The 17575-nt window shown below is 40.0% G+C and overlaps 1 protein-coding gene across 1 annotated transcript in view; it reads right to left on the bottom strand.

Moving 5' to 3' along the window:
- Positions 1 to 1319: 1319 nt before the first annotated feature.
- SLC35F1 (solute carrier family 35 member F1) overlaps positions 1320 to 17575 on the bottom strand; it is a 237320-nt gene continuing 221064 nt past the window's right edge. Inside the window, exon 8 of the mRNA XM_039569275.1 lies at positions 1320 to 5386. Within this exon, the coding sequence (XP_039425209.1) occupies positions 5162 to 5386 (225 nt within the window). The 3' untranslated portion in view covers positions 1320 to 5161. The remainder of the gene's footprint in view (positions 5387 to 17575) is intronic.

Below are 17575 nucleotides of genomic sequence, written 5' to 3' on the forward strand. Positions count from 1 at the left end.
CACAAGCTTCCTTGTTTGTATGCGACAACACATTGCTGCTAAGCATTCAGCTTTGGGTTTGTAATGTTTTGGAGAACTAGTTCTAAATAAACAAAAACAAAGGGAGACTGTCAGCTTTAAGCTGATTGAGTGTCCTTCAGTGTTAAAACGTGTTTGATTTAAGAACAGAAAGATTCATTAATGCCTATTTATGATCTATTTTTAGGGTAATTCCATGCAATTACTATTCATATGACTCAAGCACCCAGGCTGAATTCTAGCCAGGCAATAAAAGGATAATTTTGTAATGCCAGAGAGTCTCTCGAGAAGATTTGGAGGAAAACGCAAATCAACTCTTAATATGATAAAGCTGTGCATGCTAACTCAGTTTCTGGAGCTCTCTATAACATAGGAAACATTCACAGAGGAATATCAAACATCAACCAGCCCAGGGGTGCATCACCGCTGGCTTTGTAACATCTGGGCTCTGTGCAGTTGCAGTGCAGGAAGCAGCTGGAAATGAGCTCACCACTCTCCATTCCCTTTTATACTCCCAGCAATGAAGTTATGTGAGAAATACTGATGCAAGTTTCCCAGGGAGACACCAGGCAAAGAGGGATGGAGAGGTGCCTATGCTGGAAAACACTCTTAGAAGTAAATTAACACATGTTCACAAAATCCCTTGCTCTCACACACCAAAGATCTTCCTTTCCTCTACACGTGAACTTTCAATGACTCAAAGTCTTATTTTCTTTCTTATCCTGATTTTGCTCCTCCTGACACTCCTTTCCCCTCAATGCCTAAATTTTTTCTCAATCCTTTCTTTTCAGGACTCAGCTGGGCATAGTGTTACAGTGCAGGTCAGAGCAGCCAGGAGGGAGGGCTGGGCAAGGCAGCTGCAGGCACTCTGCCAGAGAAACCCTTCAACATCATGCACTTGTCAGATTAATTCTACACTGATTAACCTCCCCAGATTAATTCTAGACTAATTAATAATTTCTGGAAGGCAGTGGAGAGAATGCTTTTGTCTCCAAATGAGAGCAGTGACTACCAGGCTGATAGCCTGATTCCCTAAGCTAGCCCTAGGGAAAGGTTAGATATGAGTATGCAGGAGTCCTCTTATCCTTCTGGACCAGTGCTCTGGGGCCAGGCAAGATACTTGAGGATGCCTAATAGCATCTGTTCTTAGACACCTTGGAAAGAGTTCTAGGTTAACCACCTCACAAGGGAAAGAAGTCCTCAGCACAGCAAAAAATTATTCCCTGCATTCAAGATTTACACTTCTGAAAAATCATTGTAGGCTAAGACAGCAGAAAGGAAACAGTCAAGAAACCAATAACCCTGCTTTCATAAAGCATTTATTTTTTTTATTTGAAAACATTATACAGGCATTACATTGCCACAGCCAGTCCATATAGGTGCATGCAAATATCAAAATGGAGAAAGGTTTATTCAGCTTCTCAATGCAGGATTTGGGGTTGGGATTTTGTTCGCCTGGTTTTGGTTTTGGTTCATACTTCCATCTGTGTGTCAAGATTAGTGTGCTTTATTATGGCATTTAACAATAAAATCCTACCCATGGGGTAAAATTTATATTTGTAGCTAGCTTAGGAATACTAAATGGTTTCAAAAAAAAAAAAAAAAAAAGGAAAGAAAACGATACTACACGCTTGTCAAAATGTTAATAGCACAAGTTAGCAATCTCTACACTATACATTGAAACTTCTTCTTATGACACAGTGGTGCAAAATTTTCAATTGCTCGGTCTATCATTGTGTGTTTCAAAACTTTATAGCTGGAACAAAGACAAGTCTGTCTCCCAGTGAAGCTTTTCATCTGGTAGCAGAAAATTACATCAGTCTTGCTAAGGGCTGCCCAGGGCCAGCAGTACGAGAGAGTTTCGGTTTGTTCAGGCAAGGAGCTATGCAGAGCTAGAGACGTCCTACGCAACACGGAGAGTAGCTGCCGTTAGATAGCTGAGCCTTTGCTGGTGCGCACTGAGGGCTCCGACTGCAGAACACAAGCAGGTAGAAGGAGTGTTTTCCTTCACTAGACCTCAGTTTTTCAATCAACGCAGTCATTTGTAAAGCTATACTACTGTTTTCCTTCGAGGTCCATCCAGGACTAGCGTACTGGTGCTAATCCAAGCATCCACCTTGTTTATCGGGAAACACAGCCAGTGAAGCAGCCCCTGTTTGCACATCAAACTCCTCCTGCACGGGTAGCACAGGGGATGGTGGCTGGTTGCACAGTGCACACTGAAACATTCATAACTTATTCCTGTACAGCAGAGCCTGTTAGAATAGCCTGGTAAAATTGCTCCAGGTGGCACCTCTCAGCCACCCGTGGATCACAACCCCTTGTAAGGAGAAACTCCCAGCCTCATGACCTGGCTGGGAGCTGCCTCCTGCCCAGCTGTTTTACAGAAGACTCTAACAAACATCAACAAGTTAGTGTCAGAAAAATGAGGAGGGGGAGGCTGAAGGACTACAAACATTTGGCTTAAAAATAAATACTAATAAGAAATTAATCAAAACAGTTATGCAAAAGGAAGGAACTGTAAACATGAAATAGACACGCACACAATCCTCAAGGTTCTCAGACCAACATGGGGACTAATGTTCAGAGAAAGGTATTTAATTGGTACAAAAGGTAGCAAAAAAGACTGAGATGACAGATGCCCAGCAGTGTGCCTCTGGGTACCTGAGGGAGCCATGATTGTAGTTAGACCCCCTTCTCCTGGGGAATGTACAAAATCTACCTTAAGTCGAGGCTCTCACAGGGCTTGACCCAAGGATCTTACCCTGAAGTGTCAGGTAATCTTTCTTGTGTGTTTTTTATTTTTTTGATTTAGACTTTCCTTAATATCCCCAGGATACAGACTGTTTTTCTGCAGGAATCCAGTGGTTTTTTTGTTTTGTGTTTTTTTTAATCCTCAATAGTTTAAGGAAAAAAAGTTTGGAAACATGAGTGCTAAAAGAGATTAAAAAAACAGAAGGCAGGGGAAAAAAATCATACATTTGTTAGTTTAGTACCAAGGCATCTTAACCAAAGCTTTTGGGCCAGTTTTGGGCATGATTTGGCAATACTGCAGACCCTTCCCTCAGGTGCAGCAGGATCATGGCAGACAGCCTAAACACAGCGGGAAAGAAATCACCTCTTCTCCACAGTAAGAATAAGATACAGCATAGTTCTGCTGTTCAAGAGCATTTTGGTATCTGCCACTTCATGTATATTACACATATACACACTTCTCTCAGTCTGCTTCGGGGAAGTTCCTTCTGTATTAAAGCAGAACAGGACTATAAAAAATGAATATTACCACAGCAGAAATTCATCCTGCTTGGTTGAACTGTGTGACCTTTCTAACCTCCAGTGTATAGATTGATCTTTTTCTTCTTTTTAAAATAGAAATAGGTAAGCTGTATTTTTCAAACATGAAGGCCTACATTTTTGCTTGAAACAGTCTTTTTCAGCAGAATAACATTCAAATCAAATTCATCTTCTGTGCCCACAAGCAAAATATTCATCAGCCATGCTGTAAACTCCATTTTCAAATACAGTGAATGTATACACACTTTTACAGCACTATTATGTACTTCTTAAATTCCTTCTTTCTGAAGATCCTGAAGCATTTTAAAATAACTTGGTCCCATAGCACCCCTGTGAGGTAGGTAAAATGTCATTATTCCCGTATATACCGATTGGGAAACTCAGCCACACAGAAGGTAAGTCATGCCCAAGGATTCATGCAAAGATGTGGCAGATCAGTGAATAAAACCAAGTTCTCCTAGGTCCCTCACCTGTTGTTAGACACAGGAACACCTCTTCTTCCTTAATTTTAAATTAAAATAGATAAAGGATACTGAAATAAGGATTTCCTTGTATTGGGCTCTCAGAAGAGCAAACACACAGGCAAAGATGGATTTTTTCATGGTGGTGACTAAGATTTTCCCCCATTCTGATAAGGCTTGTGAGGCAGAAGTACAGTTGTATACAGAAGTGTAGAGCACACCCTCACTATTTTCACACATCCCCAGGAATGTAAGAAAACTGCTGAATTCTTCTGCTTCACAGTTAATGAAAAATAATTGGCTGCACCCTGCCAGTAAAATGAACACCAGCAGATGGTCCAGTCTTTCTGCTCGTGAATTCCTTGCTTAATCTTCCTGATTTTTACAATTTGTGGGTTTTGGTGAAAAAACTGACACATTTCTAAATAGCTATTGTTAGAATAATGAACCACGGGAGACTAAGCAAACTGGAACAGCAGAAGGCGCCCTCAATGCACTGAGTATCTAAAATAAGTGCCCTGATCCACATGATATGTCATCTTTCCATGGAGAGGTACAATACTTAGGAAACTAGAAAATGCATTTTTCTTTCTACAGGTTAAAATTTAAAAAGTAAGAAATCTGTATTGAGTCACGACTACAGAGAAACTGACTCCCTGTCACCTGATGCAGAACCTCGGCCACCAGGAAATCTGCCATGGATCATAGAGAGGTCAATGCTTGAGTACTTCACTTCTGCAAATATAGAAAGGCTAAAATGCTCACCTTATACCTATTCCTAGAATAGAGACGGAAATTTTAAGTTGTCCCTTCTCTGGATTCATGGATCAGATTACCTAGAAAGGGCAACTAGACAGATAGCACAGATGAACTCATTTTATTTCCCTCACCAAATCCAAGGTGCTAGCAAAAATGTGTCAGGCTGTTGCTACCATGACTAACCCATCCGCTTTGTGCAAACAAACAAATCTTAGAGAGAAATTAACAGTGACTGCACAAAGTGTATTTGCTGTAAAAAGGCGTTTTTTCCACAACTGGTGTGGCTTAGGCATAATACCACTCTGTGTGTGTAAAACACCCTTCTGTGAATTTCTTTTTTGTAATTTCATCTTATACATTGAATACCGTCCACAGGTAGTTTGACACTAACTGATTCATACACAGTAGTTTGTGTTGAAAACATGCCACTCATTTCGTAAACAAGGGACTGGCATCTCCTTGCAAGGAACACCCTGGAACAATTAATTTGTGTTTTTATGAGCTTTCCTTGTTTGCTACCTTGCAGCTCACCAGTGTAACTGCACCTGGTAAATACCTTTCTCTATGTACAATACAGAGATAATGGATATACGAGCTCCATTGTCAGTAGGCGATCAACAGCCGTGGGTTTAAGCAACTCTAACGTGGGGCTCCTCTTCTGTCTCCTGCCCCAGGCTGGTGTATGTCACCGAAGGCTCCATCTGGCCGGTGGCTGGCAGGTCTACAACAGGTCCGGAAGGGTTTCGAAACTGCTTGTACACCCGAGGATCCTGGGCTACGTACGTGGATGTGGAGGAGTAGAGCATCAGCCCAACAAGGATAGTGAAGAATGACAACAAGTAAAGTCCTGAAAACTGAGCAGAAATAACAGTAGAGTCATTAGACACAGCGCCAATTACCCTGAGTTCATGAAGACCCACGGACAGGGGTAGTGACAGATCCTTGTTTTGGCATGCACTGCACAGAACAAACTCCCTATCATTTGGATGTTGAATTTTTATGGGAATGACTCTTTGAAGGTTGATTTACTCCCATAAATGTCCCTGTCCTCCATAACCAAGAGCTAATTGGTGCCTTCCCCTGAGCCAGGCATGTCAAGTATTGACCGCTGGGACTTGGGAAAGCTGAGTTTTGGTCACTGATCCAAAACTGATTTTTTTCATGCTTTTTGATAAGCCAGCTACTCTTCCGAATCCATGTTTCTCCAGCTCCAGTGTGAGGTACCTTCATCTACAGTTGTCAGACAGGCAGCGGACAAATCTGAAGTTAGTTACAGCTAAACTACACGTCTGTGAAGCTAACATGCTATTGGAAATATAAAAATATAATTAATTAATAATTTCAATAACAATTTAAAACATAAATATATACATCTATATATACTTAAAGACATATTTTTAAAAAGGCACTTAAAAACTACCCCATCTGCAGCTTCTCTTGCTTGTGAACAGAAAGGAGGTGCTAGAAGATCCAGTGTGAGTTTGGACAGGATGAACTTCAGCTGTGAACCGTGCTCTGGGTCAACATCATGAGGTTTGAAAGTACACAGGGAGGGCAGTTAACTGAAAGCTCAAGTACACATATTTTGGCACACAGCTTCACTAGATCAGAGGTCAGCCTGAATTTTTTGACATATACAGACTCATGTCTGAACTAAAAATACAACACAAAGAACATTTTTGGCAACCTGTTAGCCCTTGCAGATAAAGCTAAAGGCAAAGACAGGGTTTCAAAAGCACAGACCATTGGGTACTAGCTTTAGATACTGGGTTCTGGCTATTGGGGACACAAAAATGGCATTAAGCCCATATGACTTGTCTGCTGATCCTAGACTACAAGTTATTTCTTCATGCATGCTGTGTGTGGGAAACCATGAAGGACAAATTGCAAAGCCACCTTGTTGGTGATATAAATGATTTGTATTCAGTGGAACTTCCAGAAGTGCCTGTATTCTGCAGCTGTCAGGAGTCTGTACCTGAACACCATCAACTACCTGCAACCTGCTATTAGGTGCTCCGTGAGGTACTTCACAATTTTATGTAAAGGCGTCTGCAAGTCTGTTTGTTAATCCTGACTGACTCTGCCTTGATGGATGCTCCATTTGTTTCCTCTGGATCACTTTAGCACAGCACAAAATGGACAGAATGGACTATATTATATTGGAAGTTTTTGAGCAGTTCTTCTTTTTATGCTTAAAGAAATTATCATTGTGGAGAAAACAAATTTTACTTAAGCTAAATTTGTAGTGGTGTTAATTTGTTACTATTTCATAAACCTACAAAACCTGCATCCAACTTCCTGCCTGAGGAAGCATGTGGCCTTTTTGCAGAATCCTCAGTATCTCTGAAAACTTTGGACATATAACCCATGGTGGTACATCTGTGTGCATGTTTCCCACATCCAGTATGCATGTTTAACAGGGAAAGTACCATAACGAGGAAAGTTTTTAAAGCATGTCAGAAAGATTAGAGGGTAGGAAGAGTTTTGCTTTTCATCAGCTTTTAATTGTTTTTTCCATGTATGTCACCAGGTCCTCACGTGTTGTCTGGTGGCACAATTTGATGAAACCACCCAGCTGTGCCACCAGTCACAGAGACAGTGACAAGCCTCACCCTGCGCTGATGAAGGATTTCTTCCATGTGACACTGCTCTGATAGGGCTGCTTAAGCTTAGATCTCCCCCACGTGGCAATCAAACACAAATCAAACACAAAGTTAATAATTTCAAAGCAACTTCTGGTTGATTTTTCTCCCTCCATTTTCTGTACAATTTTGTTCTCAGCACTTTCTTCCCCACTTTCACTTTGCATTTGACCTTGAGTATCACTTGGCAGCAGTGAAGTTGACTATGTTCAAGCAAATCTCAGGAGCCAAATGCATCTAGTTTCCCATCCCTGGTTTCCCACTGTCCCTCATTCCCACCTTATGCTTGAATTTCTCACCCTAGCCAGCCAATTGGCTTGGCCCACTGCATAGCCAGAGTGCCAGCCAGATTTGTGATTGCCTTGTGTCCTGCTGTGAGGAATCTGTGGGACTTCCAGCAGCTAAATGTGCTCTTTTTCTTGTTCTAGGAGCTGCCCAGACAAAATAAATTCATTTTTGCTTTAGTTCATGGCTCCAGCTCTACCATTTTCCTCTCCTCCTGGCCATACCTCTCATTCCTCTCTCAGGGGCTTCCTGCCAGTGGGCTCTTTTGACTGATAATATTCTTTCCATGGTAGTGTCCTCCCTAGTGGCAGCTCTCCAGCCTGGGAGAAATGGTTTGGGCATAGCTTGGGGAAATCTAAACAAAGGTCTGTGAATCATTTGTCTTTGGTATCTGTGCACAGCTAATGCAAAGAGACCTGGACTCTGACAGTCCTATGACAATTCCTTCATTTTTACCTTCCTTAGAAACAAGGTTCAGGCTGAATTTGTTTGTGCAGCAGCTCTCTGCAGCACTGAAGTAGAAGGGTAGTTAGTGAGGTTAACACAGAAATACATACTGAAGTATATGACAAATCCCTGGTTTTTGTCAATACCCTGTCAGACTGATCCAAACCCCTTTGAAATAAATGGGTATTTGGCTCCTATTAGAACAGCAGTGAATCCAGCAGTGTGATGGGAAGATGCAGACTTAGTTCCCCAAAAAGAAAATTTGTTGTTCACTGTATTGTGTTACTCAGACTCCAGCTGAAATCCACAATTTATGGAAGATTTCCAGGCACACTCTACTGCTATGTAGGTCCTGGAGGTTTTTTTTATCTTGAGCTGCAAACCTCATCTACTGAGATTTGCTATTAATAGACAGGAAAACAAAACACATTCAAAACCAGCAGAAAGAGCTATTCCTAAGGAATGAAGTGAGGGAAGATTACTTTTCATTGCTGCTCTGCGGAACTGCAGTTCCAAACTGTAGGTTCTTGGGAAGTGTGTAATTCCTCTATCTGCCTAAAAAGCTACTTGAGAATGATACTGTGCTCATTTTACTGAATGATCTCTTTTTACAGAAACATATTTCCTCTAAGAAAAATTATTTTTTAAATATCCAGATTTGTATGCCTCTCCAAATCCTTCTTCCCTCCCTGCTAAGCAGGATAACTGTAAGTTGTTCAAGGAGTAACATGGTCAGAAACTGGTTAGCTCAGATTAGCGAATGAGTGTCACACACCTTCAACAGACTGAAAATCAACTCATGTTTCTATATCATTAAACAGTTTTACTATGGATTTTGTCTCTACATGTAGGTACCTATGTAAATAAACTTCCTTATCCATGAAGCTTATGGAGAGACCAGATGACTTTGTGGTGGGGTCAATGATCTAACACTCTTGAGTCCCTAGGTTTGATTTTCAAGTTGTGAATTTCTTTTGTGAACCACAATGATTTTAGATGATCTTCAGTTTCTTACCCATTTAAAAGAGATAATAACACTTGGTTACTGAATAAATATGAGTTTACAGAATAAAAATGGGGAACAGGGATATCACCCTCTGAGGAGAAGGCAGAGATCTCCTTTGCAGGGAAAGTGCCTTACTTATAACAACATTTCAGATTTCATCACTGACATGAAAAGCATCTGCCAAAGCTTTTTTGAGCAGTCAAATAAAATAGTTAAATCAGCCCTACAGATCTCACCATGTCTGCTCTGCTCTGACATCTGGGTGTCTATAAATGATTCCCCAATCAATACTGTTCAATATGGATCATACAATGATATTCACGAATGTTAAAAAATTATGAAAACACAAAAAATATAGTATTTTTGTTGCAAGTGAATCAAAATTACGAGTAAGTCAAGCATCACAAGGTTTCTAAAATAAAGAAGATGAGTGTAAAGGCAGCTGAAAATTCAGGATTTTTAAAAATCCAGAATGAACTATTAAACCTTTCAAAATTTACTCCCTACTAGTTTTTATCCTCTACTTTTTATTGTCTGTCCATGTGAAACCTGTCTTTCACATATCCTTAAATCACTATGGGCAAAACACTTCTACTATTTCCTCTTGAGACTCTTATGCTTTTAAGTAATCTGCTTGGAAAGGTGGGAGGAAAGGAAGCTTCTTGATGGGGAAACAAGAGTGCATCTGATTTCATTGTCTTGAACAGTGATTAGACAGCAACAGAAGAAGAAAAAAAATAGAAAGAAAGACTGTTTAGAAGGTAGTAGATTCATGCCTGGTTCTAGAGAGAGTGAGCCATTCTTCAGTACACAGGCCATGAATTTAGAAGGGAAAGCCCAAAAAAGGCATGGAAGGAACCACATCTAGGGAAGGCTGTGCCGACTGACTGACTCCTGCTGAGGGAATCAGCAGACAAGTAGTTCTGACTGTTACAGATGTCCATGTCCATGTTACCACTGACACCAGGGCAAAATAGTATCCTAAGTGACAAAATGAGACAGATGTGAATCTGCAGAAAAGCCCACACAGACAAAAGAATTCAACAATTTGCTAATTTTGGGTTTTCGCTCAGCCGTTATGATAATGAACATGAACATTATTATAACAGTTATGAAAATGCAAATTCTGTTTTACTCAGTCCATTGAACTGGAAATAGTTGCAGGAGAAGACTATTTGAGCTGCAGCACTCCAGCACTCCATTTGTATTTCAGAACAGCAGCCACAGACTGAATCTCTTGGTAGGTAGTACGAACCCTAGCTCCTAGCCTATGGCAACCCAACTGTGCTTTTTAAGTCTTTCAAAAGGTTTTTTTCTTAAAGTACTAACTGAAAATTTATAATTGCCATGTTTCACATATTCAGTGATAAAGTATGAAATGGAATAACTACCTTTTTCTCTACCTCATCAGGCAGTTCTCCACATTTTGGCATAAATGGATAAAGAAATCAGGTCCATTAGCTCAAGTTTTAAATCTCAGAGAAAAGTGACCTCCTCAGAATCACACTGATGAAGAGGGGGGAAAATGTACTTATCAGGGGGAATTCATCAGTTCCATATTTCTCCTGATACCATCCATGCTCTCTAGAGAGGCAGTTCCCACCACCTTCTTCCTTCCCATCAGTGGGTCTGTGCAGTACAGTGAACTCTGCTTTCCAGACTAATTCAGTTTGTAGCATATGCTGCACAGCCCATCAAAGCTAAGGCCAATAGGTGTTCTTTCACCAACTTATGGCTTTTTCCCCTGGGTGATTTCACACATGAATACCTGAGCAGGCTGAGTGAAGGGAGTTGAAACCAAATTTCTCTCATTATCTTTTATATAGCAAACAGACATTTCCACTCTCTTTGATAAATTGATTGAGAGGCTAAGCTTCTTTCCACAATTTTCTATTTTTGTCTCCAATATAGCAAATGAAGCTCACCGTGACCTAGTGCAAAGTTGCACTGTGGGATGCACACACTCTCCAGCCAGCAGCAGTACCAGAAGGCTGAGGGAGGGCTCTGAGAGCTAGGAGTTCACACAGTGCTTTCACTTGCATGGCTGGATGCTACAGCCATATTACTTTATTAATAGTAACAGGAGCCAGCATCCTAGTCATAGCTCACTGTGCTCTTTGATGACTGCCTTGGATCACACCCACGAGGATGTGACTGACTCTGTCTTAGATCAGCACTGTGACTTAAACTACTGCTGACTATTTTTGTCCCAGCCTACAAGGAAGATATCTCTTTAGGATTCAGGGCTTGATCTGCTTATCAACAGAAACCAAAGCATCCCCCAAGAGTGAAACACTGTACTTTGTAACACCAAATGGCATCACACACCAGAAGGGCTGCTGTGAGTTTTCCAGACTGCATTGAAACAGATAAAAAAAATTCACCTGAACCTTTATGTATCCTGCCAGATCTCTCAGTTTTAAAGAGATCTCCAAAGGGACCCAAACCACTGAGATATGGTTTAGTGTGCCTTCCCTGCTCACCAACTGCAGAAGCTGGAATACTTGAGCAGAAGTGTTGGTTCTCTTGCTGAGAAGGACACCAAGGGGTGCTGGATAGCTTCAGTAATGATGATAACTTCTGGGCAGCAAGTCTGTCCACTACCATAGGATTGCATTATCTTCCCAATTTAATGACCTCCAGCTATTTCTTAGGCAAACCATGAAGATAAAGTCTTAAATGATGACTTAAAGTCCTATCTTGCCCTCTGAACACAGCTGGGATGAAAAGTGAAGTGTGTAGCCTGAGCAACAGTGAAAAACCTGACACTGCCCTCCTTGCCATTTGGTGAAAACAAAGAAGTCAAAGGAAGTTTTTCCTGTCATTTCATGCATGGCAGAAAGGCCATACTTCTCAATTCCTGATGCTTGCTTGCACCCTCAATATGACCTAACTCAGATGAAATGCTGTCCATTACTATGGCTTATGCTGAATTGCAAATGCATAGAAACCATGATGAGAAGATGGCACATTTTCTGTATTTGCAAGTTGATTCTGCTCTACTGCTTGTTTGTTTTACTCCATGTAAGACACACTGATCAATGCTTTCTGTCATACAGCAGCACCCTCTCTTCCAGTTCCATATTTACTGGTGAGCACAGTTCAATTGGTAAAACGGTAGTCAGTGGGAAATTCCTAAGCTTTCTTACCTTTTAGATGCTGAGGTTATCTACAAGGGAGAAAAATGAGGAAGGTTTACTGGAAAACTGTCACCACAAATTCTGTTAAAATTTAGGAAACTTAATAGATTTCCTGGAATTCATTGGTGGAATGAAACAAACTTATGGAGAAAACTGATAGCATTGGGAAAAATCTCTGAGCTTGACATAGGCAGCTGTAAGGCAAATACTGATTTTGCACAAAGCTGCATGATTTCATGCTTCTCAAATGCTATAATTAGAAAAAATTAATGATAGCCTGTCCTTTCTAAATACATGCCTGCTAGGGCAAAATGTTTGTGGGAAATGGCTTATCTTCCTTTCCTGAGTGCTGGGAGGGATGGGAGTGCTGCTTTCTCTTCTGTTTCCCTTTGTTGCCTCTGCCGTAAGATGTAGAGAAAAAACGAGCCTGTGTTCAGTACCCCTGCGGTACCAGCAGTCTGTCTAATTAAAAAGTGCAAGGTAGAATGAGTCCTGCAATCTGTTTTAGTCTCATCTGTGTAGGAAAGAGATTTTTATGTGAAGTTAAAACACTTTTATTACATTGCTCTAATTTCCTGTGAGCATCCTTACTGTGGCGTAAGGGGGCTTAATTTCTTGTTATTTTATATCAATTACTTGTTAAGAAAGTGGTAAAGGACATATCCTTTAGGATGATCTTAATAGAAAAAGGAGGAGCACAAAAGAAAAGCTTGTAAAATCAATTTCCCCCCCCCACTTTTACCTTTCAATATTCTTTGTTGGTTTGCCCTACCAGCTGCCAGCTGCCATGTGTGTTTTTGGGTTTGTGTGCAAGTATTTAATATATTAGCAGCTGTCTGCTGTAATTGATTCTCTATTACTGTACATGAGGCTAATTGTGCTCAGTGTGTTCAGAACCAAGGTTACAATAACTGATTCATCTTGGATTCTTTTTTCACATTTTTCTGCTGAATCTAACAATATATTCCTGTAGAAATTCCCTCCCAGATGGTGTCCTTTTCTCCTGGCAATACAAATGGGGAGCATTCCTACCCTGAGAAACAAGGACTATGCAGCTGCAGTTATCACCATGAGTGACCATGCCAGCTGTCTGGAGGGAGTGTGACATGGCTGTTTCATGTCAGGGTTCTCTGTAGTGTAACACATTTGCTGCTGGCAACAAGAGGCCAAATTTCAGGAGCTCCAAGAGCTCTCAATTGAGTCAACTCCCAAGGCAGGCACATGAGGCAATCAGAATGGAGAGCGTGTCCTAAACTGTCGAATCCAACCCCCATTATTGCTTACAATCAGATCCCATATTCCATCTGGCAAATCCTTCTCATGCAAGCATTATTAGGGCTTTTTTTCACTTCCCACTAACCTATTTGAAATTGTTCTGGAACCTCCCTGCTATGATACCCAAAAAATCCCCCCTAATTTCTACACATTCTCAGTTTCCGCCCATATGTTCTTGTATCATTAGATCACATAATTCTCATTTTCTCCCTGTGAATTTGCAGATTAATTCATACATGTTAAGGTTCCATAGTCCCTTCCAACCTGTCAAAGCTATGTTACATACAATAAAGATTTTTTGGGGATCTGCATATTCAGTACATTGTTAGCAGACACATGGTTGCTCTGTCAAGGCTTTGCAGCAGATAAGAGAAACAGCCCTGTTTGGTGCTCTTGAGCTGACAGAAAAAAAATCTATAGCTACAGCTAGCAAAGTGCTGTCCCTGAGATGGTAAGTTGTCCTGTCCTATGGCATTAGCACTTCTCCATCAATACCAGAAATACCTAGACAGACTCATTTGGAAACAGCTTTGTCACAACCATGCTCAAATTCTTCCCATCTGTTGCCACAGACACTGCCTCGCACTCTGTGCTTCACAGCATTTCTCAGTGTCAGCCAGTTCTAGTTGCCTGATTATTCTAATTCTTCTTCCTACTGAGGGTGCCAAATCTATTACTACAGTCGCTACACAAGACTGGTCTTCAGACCAACTCTTTGGGACCTCCATCAGTGAGCTCCTTCAAGCAAGCTATTTCTCTCTCAGTGCATTGCCTTGTCCTTTATACTCATTAGCCAGTTTCTCACCTGGCTTCCAATCTTTACACCACTAATTCTGTTCTTTATCTTAACTGATAATTTTCTGTGCTGCACTGTTCAACAGATCTACCATTTGACTTCTCTCTACAAAAATCTGTTAAATTATCAGACAGACATCAGATTTAGAATGGATTATCTGTCTTTTGTGAACCAGCTTGCATTTCATCCAATTTTCCATCTATCTCCATGCCCCTAATTATGTCTACTTCCGATTTTATTGTCTACTCCATATAAAATTATTCCAACTGTCTATATTCATAAGCTTTGAAGCATTCAGATTATTGCATTCTGTTTCCACTTCTGACGTAGTAATTTCCATTTTTATTAAAGATGGTGCATTGCCTTCGCACTTAACTCTCATCTTTACTGAATATGACAGAAGGTCCCAATTTTATTTTGGTGCCAAGAAAAAGGTAGTTTAATTTTGGCCTCCACTGTCCTTGCATAGCAAAACTATTTCTTCTCTTAATATACAAGAAGAACTTTTCACTGCTTTTTTCTTCATTGCCAAGCTTGGTTTATCTTGTACAGTAATTAGACTTCGCTCCTTTTCTTTTTTACCTGCACAGTATTAGTTTTCTTTTGTGATTCCTTGTTTTCTGTTTATTTCTAACAATTTTTTAAAGAGATCGTTTGTCCAGTTGCATCTGGAGCTCTCCCCTACAAATTGTCCTCTTGTCCTTAAGATATAAAATTCAGATTACTTTAAGTCAAAGCTATTAAAATCTCCTTCAGACCCATTATGAGCCTTCTTAGCCTTCTACCTTGCTAAACTTAACCCATGTAGGTGGTGGGAATAATTCCAGTAGTTTAGTCCAGCTAATGAAATTGCTTGTCAGCAGTGCTGATTGTCCAACATCTATCCCATACCATGGGTTTGAAAACTCCCAGTTTAGTGGGAAGGGGGAGTTTAGACAAAAAGAAGATATTTTTTGTAGATGTTCTAGAAACTAATGAAATACTCCACTGCTTAGATTGAAAACATGTAGAAGTGACATTTCCTAACTGATGGTTTTTTTGCATGTTGATCCATTCCACCATTTTGGTAGGAAGTAGAAGCTGATGTGGATGCTTTAACCCTGTGTGTCTGTAGCATTCACTGATTTGGCTGGTAGGAGGCACAACTGGAATAAGCACTTCAATCCAGTCATACACCAAAACAGATTTTACGTATGTTCCTTCCCGGCAGCTCATAGACCATGGCATAATTTGTAAGCCAGACATAATCCTTTGCACACTTCCACCTTCTTTTCCGGTCACTTATTGAAATAAAGATGAACTAAGTTCCGTAACAAATCTCCCAATTTTATAACGAAATGATTGTATTTAACCCTTAGCACTTTCTTTCAAAGATGATTCTGTCTACATCTCTGAGGAACTTCAGTCTTTATTTCCATATGCAAAGGTGAAAATAGCATCCAATTAAAAGAATCATAATTTGAAAATATTGCAGATTTTCAGTAACTGAAACTTGTTTTAGCTTTTGAATGCAACTGCTGCCTTGCTAATTCATGACTTTTTTTTTTTTGGCTGTCTCCTCTGGGTTGCAAATTATTACTGAGATATGTAACTCAACACATTCATTGTACTCCCTTGTCTTCAAATGTATGCTTGTCTTGGGAAATGCTGAAGTTCTCATTTATGCTGATTTTTTCCCTAGCAAGTAATTATGAAACTTAGCCCCTTGGTCTTTGTTTTCATATTCATTGAACATCATTAAGAAAAAGTATGTTGTCAGTAAGATCCATATCTTTAGACAGGATGAGTTTATTATGTTTTTTCTGCCTGCATTTTTTCTTGTGATAAAGAAAAAGGTACTTATTTGCTACAATATTTTTTGCTCTGCAGTTTGCAATCCATTTTCTGGTTCTTTGATATTATGCATTTTTTATTCTGTGATCCCCAAGATTTCCTTTTTCAGCCCATATTCACCATCACCTTTAAAATCAATATGGTTTCGTTGAAGATTTATTATCCAAGAGTTAATTCCAATAACAGGAATATTTCCCCTAATGTGTTCAAACTCTCATACTGTGTAGGAATTAAAAGATACTTATTTCCTTCAGATTGTAACAATTATACTTCACAATCTACTCTTGTGGTATATTTAAGAGATCTCTGAACAACTTTTTACTTATATTAGAACACAAAACTAATTCAAACAAGCAGTATGAGATGGCTGTTACTTGTTTCCAAGGGCTCAAAGCCCATTGTTACAACACCTGGCTTTGTGTACACCTTCCAGTTAATAATATCAAATGAATAACTCCAAATGAAAATGACTGACACGTGGAGGCTACATGCTAAACATAAGGATACCACTGCATATTCCAGTACCATGCTGTTGCCTCCCCATGGCTATTCTAGCCCTCACATGTCTGAAGTGTTGTTGAGCTTGAGTGCAGAGGTGGGAAGAGAAGGGACTTCTGGGATCATCTCTTCTGACTTGGACAGCAGTGACTTCAAATTACATGCAAACTGAAACAGCATCCTGAACTACCCCTCCTCCCCACCAACACACCAATTCCCTAATAATTTCTTCACTAGTCCCATAAATTTTACATTTTAACACTTGAGGTATGCAGGAAGATTGTGACACTGAGACACAGAAAGATGTGATTCAAAAGTTACCCACAATAAAAGGGGGGTGGTGGTGGTGTTTCCTTTGGAGTACTCTGAGATCAAGATGTGCTTACTCAACATTTCTGTTTTGATAATTAGGCCTTTCCAACAAAAATGCCTTTTCCTAGAAAACTTCAAATCAGTTCTGTTGTGTGCAGACTTCTAACATGAGACCAAAGGAAAAAAATCCCAAGCTAAAAGCACTGAAAACAAGCTAGAAAACTTGACATTTATGATGAGCTAGTGTCTGAAAAAATATATTTGAAATTGAAGCTTTTATCATAACTCCTGCAATATGAATGCCACGTCATTTACACCCTTCTTGATGGCTTCCAAAGAGTGAGTATCCATGTTTCACTATTCATGCTTTGCAACTAATGAATCTATTGCAAGATAGCACTGTGAAAGGAAGACATCCTTTTAGAAATGCAGCATTTTGAAAAAGCTGCCATATCTGCGCTGTGTTGTTAAAAATTTATCAGGCCGTGCAATATCTTGGTGGGAGGCATTTAGTTTTCCAGCTTCTACTCTTTTCTGTCATTTTACTTCATAGCTTTTTTATTGTATGCCATCCTGCACCACCACAAAAAGGATGAGTGGATGGGGCCCTTTCTGTCACAGTAATTCAAATGCGACCTAAGACACACCTAACTCCTTTCCACCTCAAGCTTTTAAAATACAGACACCTAACTATTCTCTAATTGACTATAATTTGGAGGAGGAAATTCAAATAGCTAACTAATGAAATAAATAAATTTAAAGAAATGTGAAAAAGAAGATTTTGAGATGCTGCTTCGATGAAAGGGGAG

This window comes from Corvus cornix, chromosome 3, assembly GCF_000738735.6.
Source record: "Corvus cornix cornix isolate S_Up_H32 chromosome 3, ASM73873v5, whole genome shotgun sequence".
Lineage (NCBI taxonomy): Eukaryota > Metazoa > Chordata > Aves > Passeriformes > Corvidae > Corvus > Corvus cornix.